The 22,228-nt window shown below is 45.4% G+C and overlaps 3 protein-coding genes across 9 annotated transcripts; 1 reads left to right on the forward strand and 2 right to left on the reverse strand.

The window, feature by feature from the left end:
- Window positions 1-816: 816 nt before the first annotated feature.
- Window positions 817-7,331, reverse strand: LOC114799439 (pleckstrin homology domain-containing family A member 2-like). 4 transcript variants are annotated; one of them, XM_028996096.1, is made up of 12 exons: window positions 7,174-7,331; window positions 6,851-7,075; window positions 4,763-4,819; window positions 4,619-4,667; window positions 4,261-4,358; window positions 3,809-3,940; window positions 3,608-3,718; window positions 3,422-3,490; window positions 2,649-2,719; window positions 2,482-2,545; window positions 1,504-1,581; window positions 817-1,414 (listed from the first exon to the last, which is right to left on the reverse strand). In XM_028996096.1, the coding sequence occupies exons 2-12, from the start codon at window positions 6,989-6,991 to the stop codon at window positions 1,070-1,072; spliced, it is 1,215 nt and encodes a 404-aa protein (XP_028851929.1). In that variant the 5' UTR covers window positions 6,992-7,075; window positions 7,174-7,331; the 3' UTR covers window positions 817-1,069. The 4 variants fall into 4 exon arrangements, with proteins under 4 accessions (XP_028851929.1, XP_028851932.1, XP_028851930.1 ...); XM_028996099.1 differs by having other exon boundaries at window positions 6,851-6,974; window positions 7,174-7,321; XM_028996097.1 differs by having other exon boundaries at window positions 6,851-7,096; window positions 7,174-7,308.
- A 2,143-nt stretch (window positions 7,332-9,474) lies between these two features.
- LOC114799133 (tripartite motif-containing protein 16-like) lies at window positions 9,475-15,471 on the reverse strand. 4 transcript variants are annotated; one of them, XM_028995406.1, is made up of 8 exons: window positions 14,849-15,471; window positions 14,385-14,480; window positions 13,940-14,173; window positions 13,705-13,864; window positions 13,509-13,565; window positions 12,835-12,894; window positions 11,753-11,914; window positions 10,074-10,163 (listed from the first exon to the last, which is right to left on the reverse strand). In XM_028995406.1, the coding sequence occupies exons 1-7, from the start codon at window positions 15,407-15,409 to the stop codon at window positions 11,775-11,777; spliced, it is 1,308 nt and encodes a 435-aa protein (XP_028851239.1). In that variant the 5' UTR covers window positions 15,410-15,471; the 3' UTR covers window positions 10,074-10,163; window positions 11,753-11,774. The 4 variants fall into 4 exon arrangements, 2 of the variants coding, with proteins under 2 accessions (XP_028851238.1, XP_028851239.1); XM_028995405.1 differs by lacking the exon at window positions 11,753-11,914 and having other exon boundaries at window positions 9,475-10,163; window positions 14,849-15,458; XR_003751192.1 differs by lacking the exon at window positions 11,753-11,914 and having other exon boundaries at window positions 10,090-10,163; window positions 13,509-13,534; window positions 14,849-15,467.
- A 1,792-nt stretch (window positions 15,472-17,263) lies between these two features.
- Window positions 17,264-20,469, forward strand: prnprs3 (prion protein, related sequence 3). Its single transcript, XM_028995407.1, has 2 exons — window positions 17,264-17,413; window positions 17,851-20,469. The coding sequence occupies exon 2, from the start codon at window positions 17,853-17,855 to the stop codon at window positions 19,200-19,202; it is 1,350 nt and encodes a 449-aa protein (XP_028851240.1). The 5' UTR covers window positions 17,264-17,413; window positions 17,851-17,852; the 3' UTR covers window positions 19,203-20,469.
- The last annotated feature ends 1,759 nt before the right edge of the window (window positions 20,470-22,228 follow it).

A 22,228-nucleotide genomic window follows, 5' to 3' on the forward strand; every position in this document is an offset into this window, starting at 1 on the left:
CACAAAAAGTACAAATGTTAACAACATGAACAAAAGATAAAAAATATACTTCAGTCATACTTCAGCAGAGCACATTCCTTCACATTTCATTTGTACCTTCTCCTACGTACCACACTCCCCTGAACTACTCCTAACATCAAGCTTAATACTTTTTTTTTTTTTTTTTTTAGACGACAACTTGCTTTTTCACATTTAATTTGCTTCACACCTCTTTGCAATGCTCAAGATCATTTTGGGTGCGTGCGTGTGAGCACATGTAGATATATCAGCAAGCACATAGAATAGAAAGAGGCATGTGGTGGGTTTACAGGGTTGAGGCAAGGCCAGCTTTGGTCTCAGCGTCTGCTTTGGCTAAAAAACTGATCATTCTTCAGTCTAGGAGTTAAGCAAATACCTCAAAGTTCACGGGTAGGAATAGGTTAATTCAGATTATTAATTAAAAAGCAATAATACACAAATAATTTTTTAAAAAGCACTGTGCTACAAAAATTGTTGTCCCCTAACAATTTTTTTTTTGTCTTAGTGGTCCCCTAATACTATTTTCAAGATTCTTAATTGACATGTGCATAGTAATAGCAGTACAATACGCAGTGAAATGCATCTGAAGTCTCTTTCCAAAATTCAGCCTTGGTGCAGAATCACAGCCCCTTTGATCCAGTCCCACTGTGACATTTCCCCGGAAGCGCCGTTTTGAAGTCTGTAGCTTTAAATGCAAATGAGGAGGAGAGCGGAGGGGCGAAGAGGAAATTACATCATCAACACCGTTCACCAACCACAATGTTTTTTTGTGCTCAGCTGCAATGCTTGGCACGTTTGGAAGCCATGATGGTCAGTGTGCATAATGTTTTAGGGGAGGGGTGGGACATCCTCTGAGCGGAAAAAGCATGAGAAACGGGAGGGAACCTTTCCCCTTATGACATCATAAGGGGACAAATTCCAGATCGGACCGTCTGAGCTGTTGTCATTGAATCTGAGTGAGCTTGAGTGCAGCTGGAATGAGCATTTGCTGGCCATCAATTAGGCAAGTTAGCGAAGAGGTTAGCAAGCAGGGAAGGTCGCACAGACCAAGCTAGACATCAGAGGTGCGGAGGCTGCGGTTCAAGTCAAAGTCACTGTCGCTGGCCGAGGGCTGTGGCTGGGAGCGATGCCGCTGTCGGGGTACGGGGTCAGAGGTCGGGACGTTCAGAGAGGGCAAGGAGCTGAAGGCGCTGTCCTTCTCTATCCCCCTCTCCGTCTCAGTGCCCTCCTGCTCGGCGAGGCCTTCGCGGGACGGCACTGGTGTCCATGGCTGCCACGATGACGTGACCGAGGTGGACTTCACCAGCGAGGGTTTGCTCCGCCCGGCGGGCAGGGCCGGATGGGAACGGTTGCTGTGGCCGTAGAGGGAGGATGAACGCCCCCCAAAGATGGGATCCTGAAGAAAGAAGAGCAGCGCACAAATACTTATCCACTCTGGCGTGACGTGTGTAACTGTGAAGGGACGACACACGCATGCACACTTACTCTATGCGGCCCTCTGAAGTCCTGAATCTTCTCTCGAATGTCTCTGATCCATCCCTGCATGTCCTCCGGAGTGTCGGTCTACACAAACACACGCACACAGTTAGGTTCTTTTCCCCAGAGACTGCAAATAGAGATGCATTGAGAAAAGCCTTTTGTGTGTGTGTGTGTGTGTGTGTGTGTGTGTGTGTGTGTGTGTGTGTGTGTGCGTGCGTGTGTAGGCTGCATGAGTCCATGTGTGTATTCAGGATGTTTGGCGAGCGAGTTTGTTTTCCATAATCTGTCCGTTGGTCTATTAAAAGTTGTTATTGACAGGATGCATGAGTGACAGAGCATTAAAACAGATGCGAACACCACATTAAAAAACACACACACACACACACACAGTCCTAACAGTAACTGTTAGGACTGAGCAAAAAGTTTGTAAGTTTAATATAAGGATTTCATTGGAAGATAGGCACACAATATTTAAACAAAAAAATTCTCAGATACAAATCGATAACTAAATTTTGAATTGATACTAAATTTATCAATACTTTCCAGATCACAGACATTGGCATCAGACTACAAGAATTTAACAGGCATTGCAAAAGTGCATCACTCCGAATCAAGTAGCTTGTAGTCAAGTTGGTGTTCAAATGTAATATAAATATTTTAATTCATATTACGTTTGCGAATATTTTAATTCAAGCAATACTGTTGAAGAAAGTTGAATGGCTGTGTCTTCGCTTATCTCATTTTAGAATTATCTAATTGCACAACACACATTTATTGCGTGTGCTTTTTTCCCCATTTTATTTGTTTAGTTAATTCTTTATCCATTTATCAATTTACTTATTTATTCATTCGTTTCTTTATGTAATGTGTATACATATATATGTTCTGACCAAAAAATAGACTTCATCTGTAGTATTGAAAATAATATTGAGTATCGAGCTTGAAAATTCAGTATGGCTAGAAACCTAGGGCAGACAGACGTACCTGGATATAGAAGGTCCTCGCTGAGGTGATGATCTCAAACAGATTGTCACGCATGAGCAAGTCCCTAGAACCACAAAACATGAAATTATATTCATCATAAACTTACGAGTTGGACTAAGTTACACAAGGTTCTAGTACAGACACATATTGTGTTATTATGGTCTTACCCTGATTTCACCAGACATTCGTGAACCTTCTGTATCTCTCTAAGACGAATGCTTCTTAAAGGAACCTTATCCTGAAAAGACAGTAGTAGTAGGTGAGGGAGGTATTCAGTAGTAGAAGGTAAATTGATGTAAATGATGGCAATGAATACAATGATATTACATTTGAGCTATTTACAACATCAACCAAAAGAATTACGGCTGTCGATAGTAACAAAATAAACACTGTACTTGTTGAATCAATGCTTGATTGTGAGCGTGTCTGTCATGCATGGGGTGCAGAGAGGCAACCAATCATTGGTTTTCAATCGTGATTCCATTGTAATTTAAATGTGTAATTATTTCTATCAGCCAGACGTTTAACTTAAATTATGTTATTATAAATTTTTTTTAAAAAAGGTAGGAGCCTTTCCTCATTCTGGAAGATTTAAACCCCCTCCAATCAAGAAACCACACACTCAGGTGTAGTGTAGAGTCCATCTCCTCCCTCCTCCTTCTCTTTCTTTCTTACACCTTGTTTACTGACACGATCTGCATTTTCACTGTCGAACTAAGGAACCTGACATTGTGAACAGCGTGTCAGGGTTCTTAGATATTTTTTCAAAAACGTGTGTAAGTCGCTCTGGATAAGGGCGTCTGCCAAATGCCTTAAATGTAAACGTACAAAATAATTTCCATGACTCTTCAATGACTCTAAGACAAAATTTCCATGACCATGTGTTCTCTGAAAATCCTGTGCAAATGTGAAAGGAAAAGATACGACTCAATGCACTTACAGATTCATTTTTGAAGTAGCTCACGGCTTGATCATCTAGAGTGAAAAACCTCCTCTTCCAGCTCTTCCTCTGTTGTAATAAAGGGGGGAGAGAGAGAGGGAGGGGGGGGGGGGGGGGGGGGGGGTTACCATTATCAACACTCAGAAACCGCGAACGTCTAACGCACAGCCTCTCACCCACACTCACCACATTGCCTTGCTTGACGCAGTAACCGCATCTCACCGCATTTGGCCGAGAACTTGGCCTGAGAGAACATTCACCTTCCAGCCGAACACATATGATGCCCTCGGCATCATTCTAATGACAAAAACATTAAAGGGGGCATTCAGAACTAGAGCATCATCATCATCATCATCACATTCAACCATACACGGCAGAAGCCCGCACCTGCGTGATGGGAGTTTGCACGACGACTCCCCCAACAATCTCAGTTTTATAGGCTTGCAGTGACGATGACGGGGGTTTGCTGGATACTGGAGCCATTTCGGAATTCTCTGCTACAGTGGTTGCCTTGGGAACCTAACAAAAAAAAAATCAATAACCATGTCCACAATTAGAAACATAATTTGTCATTTATTTTGCAGTTTAACAAATGAGCCACATTATCCAAAACGTCACAGACTCAAACGTAACCCACATGCACCCACCTTATCAAAAATAAGCAACTTCAGCAAGATTATAATATATTTAAACAAATGTTACAAAAGACAATATCAAACACTCTTTAAAAAAAATAAAACAAGCTGTTAGGAGGTTAATACTCTACAGAGAGGAAGTGAAATGCTGAATATATTGTTTGTGGTTGTGTGTGTGTGTGTGTGTAGTACAGCTGTACTCACTGTGATTTTGGTGGCTTTGTTCAGCGCAAGCACCCAGTCTTTAAGATCAACAGCATCATTCGCTTGGAGGAAGTAACGTCTGGATAAGGCATTAATGACTGCGCGCGTGCGCGCACACACACACACACACACACACACACACACACACACACACACACACACACACACACACACACACACACACACACACACACACACACACAGACACACAAGAATTTGCATGTGAAAATCTCATAAGCAAACGGTTCTATTATTGCATACTTATGAATGAAACATGAGCAGAGACCTGCTGTCTGATAAACCCAGACATGTTCATCATAATCAAATACAAAATACTAAAAGAAGAGAGACTTTTTACCAAAGCAGAACTCGGCTTTGGGTTTCTGCTTGGCAGTAGCTTCGCTGACCTATGACCCAGAAAGCACAGGAAGTCAGAGATGCTGAGATGAGACCCCGAGAGAAGGATGATGTGTTGGTGATGTTCCTACCACGGCGCCGTTACCTTGGACACGTAGGTCAGACGCAGGCTTCCCACAAACTCTGCTCCCTTTGGTAAATTCTGCAACCCAAAGAAACCGGATGAGAACCAGTGGGTTCTATAAATGAAACGATAAAGTCTAATATTTTGGTCTCATCTATTAAAGAGTTATTTTTTATTTACTTTTAGGATTTGTGTGAAAATCTGAAGATGTTTTAAGTAATATTTATGAAGAGGGTTCACATTTACATTTGTGGCATTCGGCCTTTATCCAGATTGACTTACAAACGTTATTTTTTTTTTTAGTACCGAAGAGTTTTTCAACCTCCAAAAATCTTGAACTCTCCTAATTTGCATTTAGACGTATCCAGTGAGAGGATCATAGTTAAACAGATCCAACCAACGCGTCCTCCTCAGCCCGGGAAGAGAAGGAGCCCATTTGGCATATGGTATGTCCAGCACCAAAATGAGACGTAACCAATGGGACAATTCAGAAGTAGGGACCTTTGCGAGTCTTCACAATTCTTTCTGTAGTTGAATTATTTATGCAAAATCAGAGGACGCATTTGACTTACACTAGTGAACTAAAAAAAAAAATGTAACATTGCAAACAGAAATATTTTAAATGTACAGTACAGGCCAAAAGTTTGGACATCTTCCCATTCAATGTGTTTTCTTTATTTTCATGACCATTTACAAAACTATGAATGAACACATGTGGAGTTATGTACTTAACAAAAAAAGGTGAAATAGCTGAAAACATGTTTTATATTCTAGTTTCTTTGCTCTGATTACTGCTTTGCACACTCTTGCCATTCTCTCGATGAGCTTCAAGAGGTCGTCACCTGAAATGCTTCTCCAACAGTCTTGAAGGAGTTCCCAAAGGTGTTTAGCACTTGTTGGTCCAGCTCACCCCAAACCATCTGGATTGGGTTCAGGTCCGGTGACTGTGGAGGACGGGTCTCCACTTTTTGTTAAGTACATAACTCCACATGTGTTCATTCATAGTTTTGATGCCTTCAGTGAGAATCTACCAACGTAAATGGTCATGAAAATAAAGAAAAACGCATGTGTCCACACTTTGGTGTGTCCAAACTTTGGCCTGTACTGTGTGTGTGTGTCTGTCTCTCTCTCTCTCTCTCTCTCTCTATATATATATATATATATATAAAAAATTTAAAAATTGCAGACAGAAATAATTACACACAAACACAAAGGGTATTCAGATTCTTGCCTACATATTTATGCAAATCCAGAGGACGCCTTGCACTTACACTAGCGATCAAGCATCATGCACTACACACCCATTATTGTCCTTTACAAACAGGGCTTTTAATACACAACATATAAAACAACAATGGGAAATGGAACTCAATGTGACATTGGATGGTGATACTTGGATAGGTATTTGTTCTGGTTGTCATAAGGGGGTGGGGAGTCAAATGTGGAAGCAGCTTGACAGGAAGTCTAAAATCCGATTTTTCGGACACCACTAAAGTCTCTCCGCTCAGGGAGTTGTGGTAGCAATAAGCACATGTTTTGGGACTGTCCCACTGTTCAACACTTTTGGACTGAAGTTAAGGGGCATGTAGAAAGGCTCCTTAAAGTGAATCTTTCCTGGGACCCTTTAATGTGTCTACTGGACAAATTCCCGGACTATCTGTCCCAGGATCAGAAAACTTCGCTACATCTCCTACTGATGGCCGCAAGAAAAATTAAGACAACTTATTGGTTGAAACCTGAACCACCCACGACCTCACAGTGTATACAAAAAACCCCCAGACAGTTAGATTTAATGGAACAGTTGACAGCACAATTACAGCTGAAGACGTTCATCTTGGGAAGAAGATGGACACCAGTTCAAAGCCTTGTTGGATTGGCCACCTATGTCTCTTTTAAGTTTATACTTTTGCTTGAAGCTTGTCTATTTATTTTTCCTCAGATCTTTATTATAATGATGTATTTCTTCATTTGAGAGCTCAGTACTGTGGTTATTGTTTGTAATTACGTCGAATGGTGTTAATAAAAGTAAAAAAAAAGAATCATTAAAAGTTTGATTCTGTAGGTTACTTTTATTCAACGCGTTTGAAATGGAGAAGCGGCCCGCCTCACCTGCGGATTGTCCATGTACCAGAAGAGGAAGTTGCTCGGCGCGTCGAGGACGAAGTAGCGCCGACAGAACCTGTCGCTGCTCTCCTTCTCCTCGATGTCCAGAAAGCCGCACACCCGGTTCCGCCTGTCCAGATACGGCATCGCCCACGGGTCAAGGGTCACGGGAAACGAAAGCGTCAGGGCCGACGTCGCGTCTTAGAACGCGCTACGACTTCTGGAGTTGCGCTTAAACGCAGTGAAAACAGCCTTAAAAGAACACTAGTTAAGGGACACGACGGCGACTTTTTTTTTTTTAATGTCACCCGCGCCAGCTGGACACTTACCTGCCGCGCCTCAGCTTGCGCGTTTAACCACAGCCGAAAGGAAAGAGGAGGAGGAATAAAACGTCGCGGGGTCAACGCCCCGTTCCCGAGCAGATGCCCATGTCGTCCGCCGCAGCGGCGCTGGGCGGCTCTTCCGGGTTCTGCAGCAATGGCGCCCGGGGCGGTTCACGCGTTCACCCTCCGATGTGACGTCACGATGTGCCACCTTCTGTCACGGGATGCGGACGCGCAGTGGAGAGGGCGCCCCCTGTCGGTCAGTGAAGTGAAGTGGTTGTCATAGTGATACACAGCAGCGCAGCACACGGTGCACACAGTGAAACGTGTCCTCTGCATTAAACCATCACCCTTGGTGAGCAGTGGGCAGCCATGACAGGCGCCCGGGGAGCAGTGTGTGGGGACGGTGCTTTGCTCAGCGGCACCTCAGTGGCACCTTGGCGGATCGGGATTCGAACCGGCAACCTTCTGATTAGGGGGCCGCTTCCTTAACAGCTAGGCCACCACTGCCCCTTCAAGGGATGCAGACGCGCAAGTGAGAGGGCGCCCCCTGTCGGTCGGTGAAGTGCCACCTTCTGTCACGGGATGCAGACGCGCAGGGAAGAGGGCGCCCCCTGTCGGTCGGTGTAGCTCCCTATAAACGTGGAGTTTTCTTTTTTTTTTTCATGTTGCCCGGTGCTTTTTTCCGCTCTCAATATGACACCTTCTGGTGAGGTTTTATATAGTTTGGGTTTATTAATACATTTTATTCATGATTTAGAAATTATTCGATTCCCAAATCTCACAAACTGGTTGGTTGAACATGACAGTGAGTTTACTGCACTCCACTGACCTCCACAGATCCCAATCCAGAAGAGCTCCTTAAGGATGTGATGGAACAAGAGATTCATATCATGCATCTGCAGCCGACAAATCTGTGCGGTATGTTTCAAATGTCTTGACCTGACAACCTAGTACCTAATAAAATGGCTGGTGAGGGTACATAAGCAGCAAAAGGGGCACTTTAGCAGCAAAAGGTAGAATATGATGAAGAACCAATTATTGGCAAAACAAGTGAGATGATCAGATGAAATGTTTAACGTTAAATGAAAAATTGAGTTAAACACATATACACACACGTGTGTGTGTGTGTGTGTGTGTGTATACTAGAGGTGGGCATAGATTAATTTTCTTAATCTAGATTAATCTCACTGTAATCTTGGAATTAATCTAGATTAATCTACATTAATCTAGATTAAAATGGCTCATTTGAATTCTGCCGAAGGCATTCAGAATATGTGCGCTACCCAAATAATGACTAAAAGTAAATCTTTGAGGACGGGTTTCTCAAACCATGTGGCGCATTAGAAAAGGGGCTCATCTCCTGTTTCCAAAATGCATCACAAACTGCTTGAGAAAGCTGTTCTACTATGATAATTGGTGATGAAATTAAATTATGTTCAATAAGATGTACTTGTGTTTACCAACTGTTTATTCAGATAAATAGCTGCATTCATGTTACCACGTCACGTTTGATGTGGTAATTTCACAGTTCGAAGACTCGTTCTCGCCCCCTACAGTGCAATTCGGCTAGGTATACATCCGCACTAAAATATCAAGGTGAAAGTCATCATAGTGTAGCGGTTCTTCTTCTGCGTTGTGTAACTTTTTGATTCTGTTTCTTGAACCACAAATGATGAGCTGACACCCAAGAGATTTTCTGTGCAAAGTGTATTCTGTACAAAAAGCCAGGTCACGTCAGAACATCGCGTCACATCGCGTCTTTCTGGACCTCTCTCTCTCACAACTCACGCCATGTGTCCAAGAGAACTGAACATTAACATAAAGCATTCACAATTTACAATACTGCATTTCTGTATAAAAAGCAAGGTCGCGTCAGAACATCACGTCACACATCGCGTCTTTCTGCACCTCTCTCTACAATATGCAGTATTAAAAGAACATTAAAAATATTCACAAAATAACACACATGCAAAATATTCTTAATATGTACATAAATTAAAATGAAAGAAATAACTTTTTGCACACAAACCCCACGCACCTCTCACAACTCACGCCATGTGTCCAAGAGACATGAACCGGGTCTCAAAAACAAAATAAAAGTCTTTAGGAAATAAGAAAGTAAAAGACACAAGAAAGAAGAAATCTACTTATAAATCTAGTGTAACCATTTAACTCCGGCACAATAGCTTGCGTAGTATAGACCCAGCTCCCAACCCAACTTTGTGAATAGATTAACGGCGATATTTTTTTTATCGCCCGATAAGAGTCTCACGTTAACGCAGCACGTTAACGCCGATAACGGCCCACCACTAGTATATACACATACATACATACATATATAATTTATATAATACAAATACAATAAAAGTATATTTATAAATTATATATATATTTTAAAAAATCATGTCACGATCAAAAAGGATGTGTGTGTAATCTGTTCCCTGTATCATCAGTTATTAGACAAAAACTTTATTATAAAAGTTTCGCTGATGATCCATTGTAACAAAAATAAAACCCAGGATACAGGGGCTGGGTGAAGGTGGTCTGGACTCTGTACAGGAGGGTCAATGTGTCAGAGACGCTGTAGAAGGACAGAGTTCCTGCCCTGTGGTCCACATACACTCCTATTCTGGAGGAGATGTAGTCTTGAGGGAGCTCAGTCTCATTATTATTGTGGTAGAAGGAGGATCTGGATGTAGAGCAGAACAAAGTCCATGACTGATGATTGCATCCAAACACAGAGTCATTATCCTGCCCTTTTCTGTTGATGCTTTTATATGAAACTGATATAGAAACGTCACCACTCCACTCAACCTCCCAGTAACAGCGTCCAGACACACCTTCTCTACTCAGAACCTGATACCACATATCAAATCTCTCTGGATGATCAGGATATGACTGTTCCTCTTCACTGTACATCACTCTTCTGTCCTCCTCAGACAGATGGAGGTGTTTATTCGCTGTGTTTGGATCAAGTGTGAAATGATGAGAATCTGATGGAGGTAAAAACAGGAAGGATGTTCCAGGGATTAACACTCATCACACAAACTTTCAGATACACTTTTAGAATATATTGTTACATATTTATGTGGTGAATCCCTAAAGAAGCTATTGGATAGTCATTCCCACCTAATTCCTAATGGCACATCAGGTTAAAGGTTAAGTCCAGGTGTTCTTCATGAACACAAAAAAATGCTTAATGCAGGACAAAGGGCAAAGTTAAATAGGCCGTCTTATTGATTACCCCAAACCTGTATCAACTGGAGGGCATAAGGACCGTGAATCACTCCAGTGGTGCTACTTTTCTATCCAGTTTTCCAACTTAGCACCAGACAGAGAAGGAAATCCTGAAGGTCATCTCTTCAGGCAATTCTACATCTGCCCACTGGATCAAATCAAGACCTGCGGTATCCGAAGGGCTTAGTCTGTCAGAGGCTGAGGTGGAAGACTCGTCAGGGGCGTAGCGGTGGTTCCGTTTTATCAGGGTTATTCGGGAATAGGTAAGGATAAGGATGGATATTGATAATCGCAAAAATTTGGTTGGTATCCACTTCTGGTTTGGCATCCCCACTGGTGGTCTGGGCCCCCTGTGGAGTGGCAGCCATGACAGGACACCCCCAGTCACGAGAGTTGTGATGGCCCCACTTTAAAATCAGTGGTTTGAGTGCCATGGGGATGTATGTTTGGTTACGTATGTTTGGTTGGGAGGGGTGTTTGCAGAATGCAGCTCTTGGGAGTCCCTGGAGGTTACCTCCCAGAGGACAGGAGCGGACAAGATGTAGGCTGCGGGGATAATGGGGTCAGGAATGCGGTCCTCCTCATCTTGGCTGTTCTGGCAGGACAGGGCAGTGAGGACCAGGAACGGAAGTGCAGCCCCCTCCAGCCATTGGTGCTCTTCCTCCACCATCAGTTTGACTGCTAGCAGTTCTCTACTGCCTATGTCATAGTGCCTCTCGGCCAGGCTGAGACACCATGAGAAGAAAGTGCCCAAATGCATTTTCTGGTCTGCAGAGTTTTGTTGGGATAGCATGGCTCCCATCCCCTGGTCATAGGTACAGACTTCCAAAATGAAGGGCAGCTGGGGATCGGGGTTGTGCCACCTAGCTGTAGTTGTGAATGAATCATCAATAAAAGTTGGCAAAACCCAGGAACTTCTGAGCTGGCACTATGTCAGTGCTGTGGTCATGGCAGGGTCCATGGCAACCCCCTAGGGACTGAGGCTGAAGCCCAGGAAAGTGGTGTTAAGTTTGATGTACAGTCTGTTGTCAAGAAGACACTGGAGCACTGTGTGGACACGTAAGACTTGGGTCTGTGGGTCGGGGGAGAAAATGAGTATGTCGTCCAGGTAGACAAACACGGTTGAGGGAGTCCTGCAGTAAGTCATTCTTGACGGCCTAAAAGGCTGCAAGGCTGTTTGAAAATCCGAATGGTAATGTTCTGCAGCAGTAATAAAGCCCGTCTTCCATTCATCCCCCTCACGGATGCAAACGAGATGATTTGCATTGTGTAAGTCCAGCTTTGTGAATATGGTGGCCCCTGCAAGCAGCTCAAAGAACAGTGTTAAGAAGTGGGAGGGGCGTACCGGCTGTTCTTTGTGATGGCATTCAGGCATTGGTAGTCAATGCAGGTCCACAGCCCGTCGTCCTTCTTGCCAACAAAAAAAGAGTGGTGCTGCAATGGGCGAGGTGGAAGGCCAAATGATGCCACTGGCCAGCAAGTTGTGAATGTGCTCCTCCCTGGTGCCCTGGATGGAAAATATAGTAGAGTCGTCCTCTTGGGGGGGTTCAGTGTCTGGTAGCAGGTTTATGGCCAGGCCTTACAATTGACGAGGTGGTAATGCAGCGGGTCAGTCTTTGTCGAAGATGGCCGTCATGGTCATAGTAGCAAGACAGGACCCCTGACAAGACGCATGAACATGCAGCATGCGGTGAGGGGGTGACAGGGATATGGTTGAGCAAGGAAAAGGGCATGGGCTTAGGAGTGCAGCCTAGATTTGGGTTGGCAACTTTCTCAACCCCAAATGAGGGACACTTTCTTGCAGGTGCTCGTCTATACAGTCTATAACTGTAGTTTGGCCATGTTTACAGTATTTTATGATTAACCTATTTTACTATAACAAGGCTGTAATTGGAATACGTGACTGGAGCTCTGCAGATCACTGGCTTGCTTCTTATTGGGAATACCATTAATCTCCGATTATATGGAATCTGCTCTACACAGAGACTCATCATTGGTGTCCCCCAGGGCTCAGTACTTGGCTCTCTTCTGTTGACCCTGTTCTTTTTTTCTCTGCATTCCCTCACATGGGTGCTCATGAAACTACTGCATGTTTCATGAGTACAAAGAAGGCTCCAAGATCTACAAACATTGACTAAAGACATAGAAGTTTTGGGGATAAGCAGTCACTGAGCGTCACTTAAAATTCCCATATACAGTCTCACTCAATGGAATAAAAAAATTTTATTTGTGCCCATTTTTTCATCCAATCAACAAGTAACTGCAATGCTTTGCACGTTTGGAAGCCATGACAGTCGTTGGAGATAATGTTTTAGGGGAGGGGTGGGAAACACAACATCCAGATGAGCTCTTAACACCAACCACACCACGCCACACAAGACCAGACCAGACCCATTCTGTGATAATATGTATATGTGGGTAACTCACACTGCAAAAAATCCTCTCTAGTTTTGGGTGCTGAAGGTGAATGAGTCTTGACTCCCGACACTGTGGAGATCATCACATGAACATCAAATTATTAAAAATATCATCACTAGTAATAGACTGCACATTTAGATTTACAAAAAGATTAAAAAGACAAAGAAGTGCAATTGCACAAAACTGACTTTAATGTAATGGCCACAGGTGACCAGAAATAGACACAAGATGACAGCTGGTTTTTATGCAGGCTACCAGTTGTACAGTACAGATGTGTTCTTATCAAACCCGACAATATCAACCATCAACCACAAGAAAATGTAATTAAATAAAAAAACAATATTACATAATATTAAATTATTTGGGAAATTGATTAGTTGCACATTTTGAAAAGATGTCATGGATGTCAAACAGTGTCATGGGTCTGTTGCTTCATGTTGCTTGCATGCAAAAATGTCGAATTTTTCAAGCGCCCAGCAACATCAATCAATCCGTTGAAACAGCCCTTTAAATGGCATAATAATAAAAAAGTAAGAACTTCTGAAGTGATAAATTATAAAAGGGAGGAATTTACTCAGATGCACTTCTGGGTGTAATAATTATTTCAACATACATTCTAAAAAAGATGCTTAATGAATACCAACATAAATGTCACACATATGATGGGATAAAGCAACACTTACTCATGGGCGGATCATCCTTACTCCTCCTGGTGAATAAAGTGAACAAAAGATCTGGAGCTAAGAAGCAGCATGAGACATATATATTTGAGTTAAAAGTAATTAAGTAAAAACTGTCACTAAACCAACAAGTCGTGTTTATCATTAAAAAAGAGCTCAAATAGACTTTGAACCGAGTCTTTATTCAAATGATTCAAACCTGATCTGTAGATGTTTTCCACTTCCTTCTCCAAGCAATCTTCTAGTTGCTCTCTCAACGCAAAGACAGATTTCATTACAGTTTCAAAAGAGAAGCTCTGATTGACAGTGAGCTTGGATAAATCTTTAGATCCAGGAGGGACACAGAGAGACGGGAAACTCTACAGAGAGAAACAGAGACAGAAACTTTACTGGGGAGAAATGAGGAGCAGCTCCATGGGTGAGACGTTTATTACCTGGAGGAAATGGATGTGATCCTCTGTGTGTGAAAGCTGCTCCAGCTCAGCGTCTCTCCTCCTCAGATCAATGATCTCCTGCTCCAGTCGCACCAGGCGTCCTTCAGCCCGACTCAGTTCAGCCTTCTCCTGATCTCGGATCATCAGAGACACATCAGAGCGTCTCTTCTCAATGGAGCAGATCATCTGAGTAAAAATCTTCTCACTGTCCTCCACTGCTGCCTGTGCAGAGCGCTGTTAGGAGACACAGAGAGAGGACGGGGTCCATTTGAAGCAGCAGACCCTCACTCAGCTCCTATTGGGACCCCAGACAGCAGCCTGGTCCCCACAGTGTGGTGTCTCAGTGGGACTGGAAAGTGTCCCAACACTGAGTTCCTCACTGGCTGACTGGAGGAGAGACCTGACCGAGTCCTGAAATGTCTCTTCTCCTCATCTCACTTCTCACCTTGAGAGTCTCCACAGCCTCTCTCAGCTTCTGCAGCTCTTCCTCTCTCTTCTCGAGCCTCTGGTGGGATCTTCTCCGGGTCTCAACCAACTGCTCCTGTGGGATAAATATATTTACACACCACTCCTTTTTCAAAATACATAGCTGCCACGAGAGTGATGTGATGAGGAAGAGGGCATTCTGGTTACGAAGAACAGTGGACAATGATTAATGATTAAAAGGCCACGGACAATGAGGTGTAGCACCAGCACTTTGGGGGCAGTGGTGGCCAGTGATGGACCGGAAGGTTGCCGGTTCGAATTCTGAACCGCCAAGGTGCCACTGAGGTGCCACAGAGCAAAGCGCCGTTCCCACACACTGCTCCCCGGGCGCCTGTCATGGCTGCCCACTGCTCACCAAGGGTGATGGTTAAAAGCAGAGGACAAATTTCGTAATAAATGAATTATGAGCATTTCAGTTCTCACCTGTTTCTCGCTTCTTCCTGCTGCTGCTGAGACAGAATCGTGGTTTTTATGTTCGTCCATCACACACATCAGACAAACACATTTCTGATCAGTGCGACAAAACACCTCCAACAGCTTGTGATGCTGAGAGCAGATCTTCTCCTCTAGATGTCCGGTAGCATCAGTCACCTTGTGTTTTCCTCCTGGATTTACTTCATTATGAACTTTGAAGTGAGTCTCACAGTAAGAGACCAGACACACCAGGCAGGACTTGACAGCTTTGACTTTTCTCCCAGTGCAGACGTCACACTCCACATCTCCAGCAGTCCGGAGTTTCATCTTCCTCAGGTTCTCGATTATATCAGTCATCACAGTATTTTTCTTCACCACAGGCCTCGATGTAAAAGTCTCTCTGCACTGTGGACAGCTGTAGACGCCCTTCTGATCTTCTGCATCCCAGCTGTTCTTAATGCAGATCATACAATAACTGTGTCCACAGGGAAGAGTCACCGGATCCTTCAGTAGATCCAGACAGACTGAACACATGAACAGATCCTGATCTTCTGAAAATCCTGCAGCCATCTTCCTGCTCTAACAACAGGCACTGACACACCCAGAACGAGCAGCAACAATTTTGCTTTCGTTTTTGTACATGTGCGAGGGGGTGGGACGTCTTCGTCCTGAGACAGAGTGTGATTGTGTAAAACATGTAGAGGCAGGACGGCATGGCTTGGTGTACCTGGATCATCTCTATATACGCTCTGACAAACAGAAATGGGATGGGTCTGCTGAAGAACACGTTCCTCGGAGCTGAACTAACACTTCTCGACCTGACTGAAGTCCATTCAGAGGTATAAGACATGTTCTTAGGGACGTTGTACTTGACAATGCAAAACCTTGTATAGAATCTTCTTAAAAAAAAACCACAGAATATCAGTGTGATATAGTCTCATTAATCTGTGTACATCACAAAAAGTTTCACTGCTGATGCACTGTGAGCAGCTGTAGATCTTCTTCCTTCCAGCAGTTCTTCAGTGTTGACAGGGAAGAGTCACTGAATCCTTCAGTGAATCCAGACGGACTGAACAAGTGAACAGATCCGGAACTTCTGGAAATGGTTCCGGCATATTCCAACTGTTATGCAGTGTGGTTTCCTGGTTGGCTTGGTTGGGATTGTTTCTTGATGCATCTTAGTGCAGTGGGTGGGGCTGTAAGAGTCACTCCACAACATAAACTTCACAGAGAAAATGCAATAAAGACATTTGATTTGAAAGATCATGCAGGAATCTGCCTCATTGAAAGAATTTGCCATGGAGCGTCATGTGGTCATGTGTCAGTGACTTTTTTTCTTTGAATGCTTTAATGAAAACATAAATCATGTACACATGATGGCAGAAAAGCTGCTTTTATACATCATGATCATATGTCATATGTCATGAAAAAATGTCAGAAATTAAGTCAATACATTTTTAAATGTGCTTATATCTTTCATAGACTTAAAAAATAATCCTTTATATTTACTTGATTTGAATGTGTACTTCGGTCACTCATTTTAAGAATATGAATTAACCGACATTAATGTTTCTCCTTTTCTCAAGTAATTTTTACTCTTTTAACGTTGATTGAAGCAATAATCTTGAGTCAACATGCTATTCAGATTCTGAATTCCAATTTATTGTGCAATTCCAGTGCAGTTTTACTAAATTTACAGCATGTAGTTTTTAACTTTAACATTAATTTCGTCAAGTATTACTTTTGTTCCAGTGCACCAACCCATCAGCTGAAATAGCAATCACCCAAACGGCGACCTCTGCATGTCTTCTGTGTGGCCTCAGCTCCTTCTCTGCTGGGATCTCCTCCGGGTCTCCTTCAGTTGCTTCTGTTGGTTAGATCACATGAGTCCATCTTGACCAGGGGCAAGAGATGCGATTACGTGAAGATATGAGTATCCCACTGGGACCTGCAACATAACAATATGTTCTGGATACTGGTGCGTCTGTAGGGACAACAGTGGCCTCCATGAGGAGTAATACATGAAGAAGAATCCAGGTAAATATCGATTAACTGCTATTATAAAAGACAGGCAGCACGTAACTGCACAGTTAACAAAACTATAAAACTATTTTAGGCTGGTAGTAGCCTATTAACCAAAGGATCCAGGTTCAAACCCCACCTACTACCATTGTGTCCCTGAGCAAGATACTTAACCCTGAGTGTCTCCAGGGGGGACTGTCCCTGTAACTACTGATTGTCGCTCTGGATAAGGGGGTCTGGTAAATGCTGTAAATGTAAAACAATCGCGCTCTTCCCTGTACTTGACGGCAGGTGGCGCTGTGCGACGAAACAAATGCGCTTCCGTCATTAAAATAGGCAAAGAAAGAAATCCATAAACGAGAATGAAGTTTATATATTATAAATAAGTAATATAATAAACGTATTCCTGTTCTCCGTGTGACGTGGTTTCCGCCTGGGGCCGGACGTTACGTCACTGGCCCCGCCCCCGACTCGCGGTCCCAGTCTGAGGAGAAGCAGAACGAGCGACGCGGCGCCCCGCGGACCTTATCGGACAGCCTGGTCGCCGTGGAGGTGAGAGTGCCGCGTTCCGACGTTTCATCCCCCCCAGCTTTCCGATATCGTCCGCGTCGTCATCGCCTGTCGGTTTAAAACGTTCTCCGACGCGTTTCTAGTATGGCAGCCGGTAATCCCATTCGGGATTAAACGTGGGCTTTTCCCGCTCCATTTTACTAGTCAGGCATGGCCGCGCGCAGTCATTCCCGCTAGTAATAATAATAATTATTATTATTATAATTATTATAACTGGTCATTCTTCAGAACGGGGTTCGTGGTGCCGCTCTCGTTTCGTTGAATTATTTACGTCGGTAAAGCAACACTCCCTTCTTCGGTTTACTGGTAACCGCGTGATCGTGACGTCACTGTCCTGGATCTGTTTTTTTTTTTTTTTTTTCCAATATCGTGTTTACTGTAAAGAAACTGGGAGATATATCTTTTTTTTTTTCTTTCAGGAATGGCGCGCCTGACCCTGCTCTTTCTTCTCCTGGCCGCCCTGGTTAGTGTCACGGCCAGGCGGGGAGGTGGCGGGGGGTTCAAATCCGGGGGTCTCAGCTGGGGTCGGAAGACCTCCTCCACCGGAACACGGGGGAGCAGCACGGGCGGGTCGTCGTCGTCACGCCGACCAAGCCAGACGCAGTCCCAGGCGGGCAGCTACCCCCGGCAACCCCAGAACCCCAACCCGCCTCCGTATCCTGGCGGCGGGGCTCCGCCTCCTTATCCTGGAGCTGGGCCCCCGCCCCCTTATCCCGGCCTCGGGAGGGCCTCGAATCAGCACCCCCATGGTTCCTATCCAGGAGCAGGCTACCCCAACCAATACCCCGGACGGGCCGGTGCTAACCCGTACCCTGTTGGTGGATCTTACCCAGGCTACCCCGTGAGAGGAGGGTCGAACCCAGTAGCGGGCGCCGGTGGGTACCCGGGCGGCAACCCCAACTGGAACCCCAACAACAAGATCATGAGCCCAGGCTACGGGGGCGGCTACGGGGGTTACGGGCACGGCTACGGGGCGGGGGGCTCCCCGTTCGCTCAGTCCGTGCACGGCATGGGCTACAGCCCCTCCCTGCGCTCGAAAGGGTTTGGCAAGCAGGCGGTGTTGGCCGCCGGGGCCGGCGCCATGGCGGGGATGGCCCTGGGCTACGGCCTGGGCAGCTTCACCCGGCCACACTTCGCGTTCCACAGTCCGCAAGAGGAGTACTACTACAACCACTACCTGTACCGCCGGTACGGGCAGAGGTCCCCTGACGGCCGCGGAGAAGGACACGGCGGAGGCGCCACTGGTGGCAGCCCGGGTGGCCGGGAGCCGCCACCCGCTTTCCAGAACACCCCGCCGCAGGAATATGACAAATACATGGACGCGTGCATGAAGAGGGACGACCTGTTGCCGGGGCAGCGGCGCCAGACTGAGCAGCAGGGGGGTGACGTGCCCAAGACCCCCCCTGAAACAAACAGCTCCGCTCCACCGACCCCAGAGGGAGAAGACGAGTCCCAAAATGGCACACAGGGTGACAGCGGGGTCACCGAAGGGGCCGACATGACCGAGGCGGTGGCGGCGGAGGAGGACGACGAGGACCTCGTCAGCGTGGTGGAGATCGGCTACCCCGCCCTCATCGAGCAGCTGAAGGCCCGGCGCTGCGTGGAACTCTTCATGGCCTACTCCGAGCGCCTGGCGCAGCAGCGGGTCGCCGACGGCCGCAGCCTGGACTTCCGATCCCGCGGCCAGAGGTACGGCCCCCTCGGCCCGGAGGCGACGGTGCTGCTGGCCAGCGGCGTGTCGCTCGTGACCAGCTACTTGGTTCTACACTGAGGACAGGAACTCTTGGCCCCGCCCCCTAAAAAAAACAAAAAAAAAAACACAAAACGCGACAAAATCTGCAAGATTTGGACGATTCGGTCGATTTGAACCAATTCTGAGGAGGCACTTTGTTCCGTTTTTCCTACTTTCCGCTTTTTATAGCCTGAGTGTCTCTCCGGGGTGTTCTATTTAGGGACCCAGTTTAGAGATTAGGGTGCTGTGAAGATTAGGTCACTCTGTGAGTGGGAGCACTTTAATTAAAGGGACGGTCCGTCCGAATAAAGAAAGCGTGTTCGGTGGCGGTGTAGCGATGCGACAAATTCTGATTTAAAAATAAATTTTAATTTATTTTTAATCTGCTAAACACGAATAAAAATGCAACCTGTTGGAAGCATGTGCACCGTGTAGCTGGACGGACCGAGTCCCGTTTCCCTCGTTTACTTTTCTATTTCATACCCTCACACATTTACGTTGGATTGTAGCGCGTTCGCGGTGGAATGAAGTCGACCGGCTGTAGTGCACGTTATTTATTTATTATTATTATTTTAATTAATTGCATTTTTTTTTTTTTTCACGAAAAGTAGCTTGACGGTCGCGACCACAAACGCTCCGTCGGAATGTGAACGTTCTCCACAGCAGCGGCCTGTAGCCTGACCCCTCGTATCTCGTCTCGGCGGTCGGATGTGACGTCCCGGCCTCCGGCGGGGCTCCAGTTCCCGTCACCGACGTCAGTCACGCGTGTGAACCTTTAACCGAACTAGCACCCGCGGTGGCGGAATTATTTATTCCTAATCGCATTCGTACGGTGTCACTGTCATATGCAAAGTGGCACCATGTGGACGCCGTTCAGTCAAAAACGAACCGTAACGCGGAACCGATGCTACCACACATCCGCGAACCCGTCATTAGCTGTGAAGTGTTGGATGTGCGTCTATTATATTCCACGTTTTCCGGCCCGCTGTATTCGAAAGAACGCGGCAAATCTGACTGAATCCGGACTCGTACCTCCCTCGAGCGTCTGCTTGATTTTTGGCTGCTGCCTGTTACCCCGTTTGCCACGACTGTACGCCTGGATGTTCCTGTACGTAAAAAGCTTAGACCGATTTCACTGCCGTGCGTCTTCTAATCGAGTTATTAATGCATTCAAAGGGGAAGGACGTTAGATGACGTCGTCCTGATGTTGTGATATCACTGTTGTGTGTAATTATTAAAAAAAAAAACCTCTACTGTACTCCCCTCCCCCGTATGTTTCAAATAAAAGCACTGGTTTATGATATTACATCGATATCATGTATTCACTGTGACGTTTACATTTACGGCATTTGGCAGACGCCCCTCATCCAGAGCGACTTACAACGTGCTTCCATGTCACCATGGATGAAGTGATCAGTTCTGGTTCACTAGGACCCCCAACTATGAATACAATCTTTTTATTCACTCTGTTCTAGTTTCTATACTGAAGTCAGACAAGAAGAAGGTTACAAGTTCATCTAAATCTTCTCTAAAGAGGAAGGTGTTGAGCTGCCGTGTGAAGGTGCTCAGTGACTGAGCTGGAACTTCATTCCACCACCGAGGGGCCAAGACGGAAAAGAGTCTAGATGAGCGTCTTCCTTTTACCTTCAGAGATGGAGGGACCAGGCGAGCAGTACTGGAGGCTCGGAGTAAACGAGGTGCAGTGTGAGGTGTAATAAGGGCTGTGAGGTAGGATGGTGCTGCTCCATGTTTGGCTTTGTAGGCCAGCATCAGTATTTTGAACCTGATGCGTGCAGCTACTGGGAGCCAGTGGAGGGAACGTAGCAGAGGGGCGGTATGGGAGAATTTGGGAAGGTTGAAGATCAGTCGTGCTGCTGCATTTTGTATGAGTTGTAGACAGAGCTGGTGGTGTTTGTTCTAGTCATTCCCATGTAATTCTAGATGTTTGATCGCGCCCATTTCTCCTGTCGTGTGCTCAGACCTGCCTGAGATCCAATCGCGCTTCTGCTGTCCAGCATGGTGTGTGTTTCGTGTGATCATATCGAACGCTGAGACACGTGAAACCTGCATTTCCTGCTCTGGTGGGCCGAGAGGAGCGCGTACGCGGCTGCCGTCTCCTCGGGGGGGAGAATCGAGGCCGCGCTGAAGAATGCGACGGAACCGTGTCAGCTCTGTGGTGGCTTGATGGCCTCCTTCTGAAAGACAGATGTGCCGCTCAGAACCGTTCGTAAAGGAACCAACGCAGAATCTGTCCAGAACTAATACGAATTACTTTGAATATGCGACGTTCACTCGAGTTCCGTCAAGTTGATTTCTATCTGTACTGACTACTCCACAGTATACATTTTTTATTTAATCTCATTTAAATGTATAAAAATTGAATGTTTTTCATTGTTATGACCTTTGACCTCTGATTGGTCTGTTCATTCATATCTGTTGCTTGCACTTGTCCAGTAAATAATAAAAAGGAACATTTAATTCTCATTACTCAAGTCTAAACAGTGGAGGAATGTCCGGAACCATCAGATCGTGCTGCGGTTACGGCCGCTTCTCCGGCAGAGCAGGCTTGGTGCATGTAAACGGTGTGTCTTCTCACCTTTCATAAGCCTTTACTTCTGCACCACAGCTCGAATACGGTCCATAACCTGCAAAATAAAGTTCACATCTACAACATTGTGGATAAATTTCATCTAAGGGATTTCCACGAATCCACAGCATCAGCTCTTCGTCTTCTGCAGGCTGCTTCAGTGCAAAGTAAGCAAGCGAAGATGTTCTACATCTGAAATGAAGGCGTGTCCCCACGGGATAGATTTGCCTGTGGAATTTACATGCGAAATCAGGACGATGGCGGAGCACCTCGCAGGCGTGGCACGCACCAAACCTCGAGCCGCGACGGAGCAGGTTTTTTTTTTTTTTTGAGGACTTCCAAGCACTTTTTGGTGCCTTGAGCTCCTGATGATTTGTTCTCCTTAAGAATCATGAATTAGAATCAGACACAAGAGGGCGCTGTGTGACAAAATCATACTGATTTACAAAGCCAGAAAAAAACTGTGGCCAGTCTCCAT

This window comes from Denticeps clupeoides, chromosome 11, assembly GCF_900700375.1.
Source record: "Denticeps clupeoides chromosome 11, fDenClu1.1, whole genome shotgun sequence".
Taxonomy (NCBI): Eukaryota; Metazoa; Chordata; class Actinopteri; order Clupeiformes; family Denticipitidae; genus Denticeps; species Denticeps clupeoides.

Excerpts from the sequence above, each read along its gene's own strand:
- LOC114799439 (XM_028996096.1), bottom strand. The coding sequence starts at position 6,991 with ATGCCGTATCTGGACAGGCGGAACCGGGTGTGCGGCTTTCTGGACATC. Across the intron at positions 4,820-6,850 it reads GGTACATGGACAATCCGCAG|AATTTACCAAAGGGAGCAGA; the intron begins GTGAGGCGGGCC and ends TTTGGGTTGCAG. Across the intron at positions 3,719-3,808 it reads TGCAAACTCCCATCACGCAG|AATGATGCCGAGGGCATCAT; the intron begins GTGCGGGCTTCT and ends TTTTGTCATTAG.
- LOC114799133 (XM_028995405.1), bottom strand. The coding sequence starts at position 15,409 with ATGGCTGCAGGATTTTCAGAAGATCAGGATCTGTTCATGTGTTCAGTC. Across the intron at positions 14,174-14,384 it reads AGGCTGTGGAGACTCTCAAG|CGCTCTGCACAGGCAGCAGT; the intron begins GTGAGAAGTGAG and ends GTCTCCTAACAG. Across the intron at positions 12,895-13,508 it reads TAAGGATGATCCGCCCATGA|TGTCGGGAGTCAAGACTCAT; the intron begins GTAAGTGTTGCT and ends TGATCTCCACAG.
- prnprs3 (XM_028995407.1), top strand. The coding sequence starts at position 17,853 with ATGGCGCGCCTGACCCTGCTCTTTCTTCTCCTGGCCGCCCTGGTTAGT.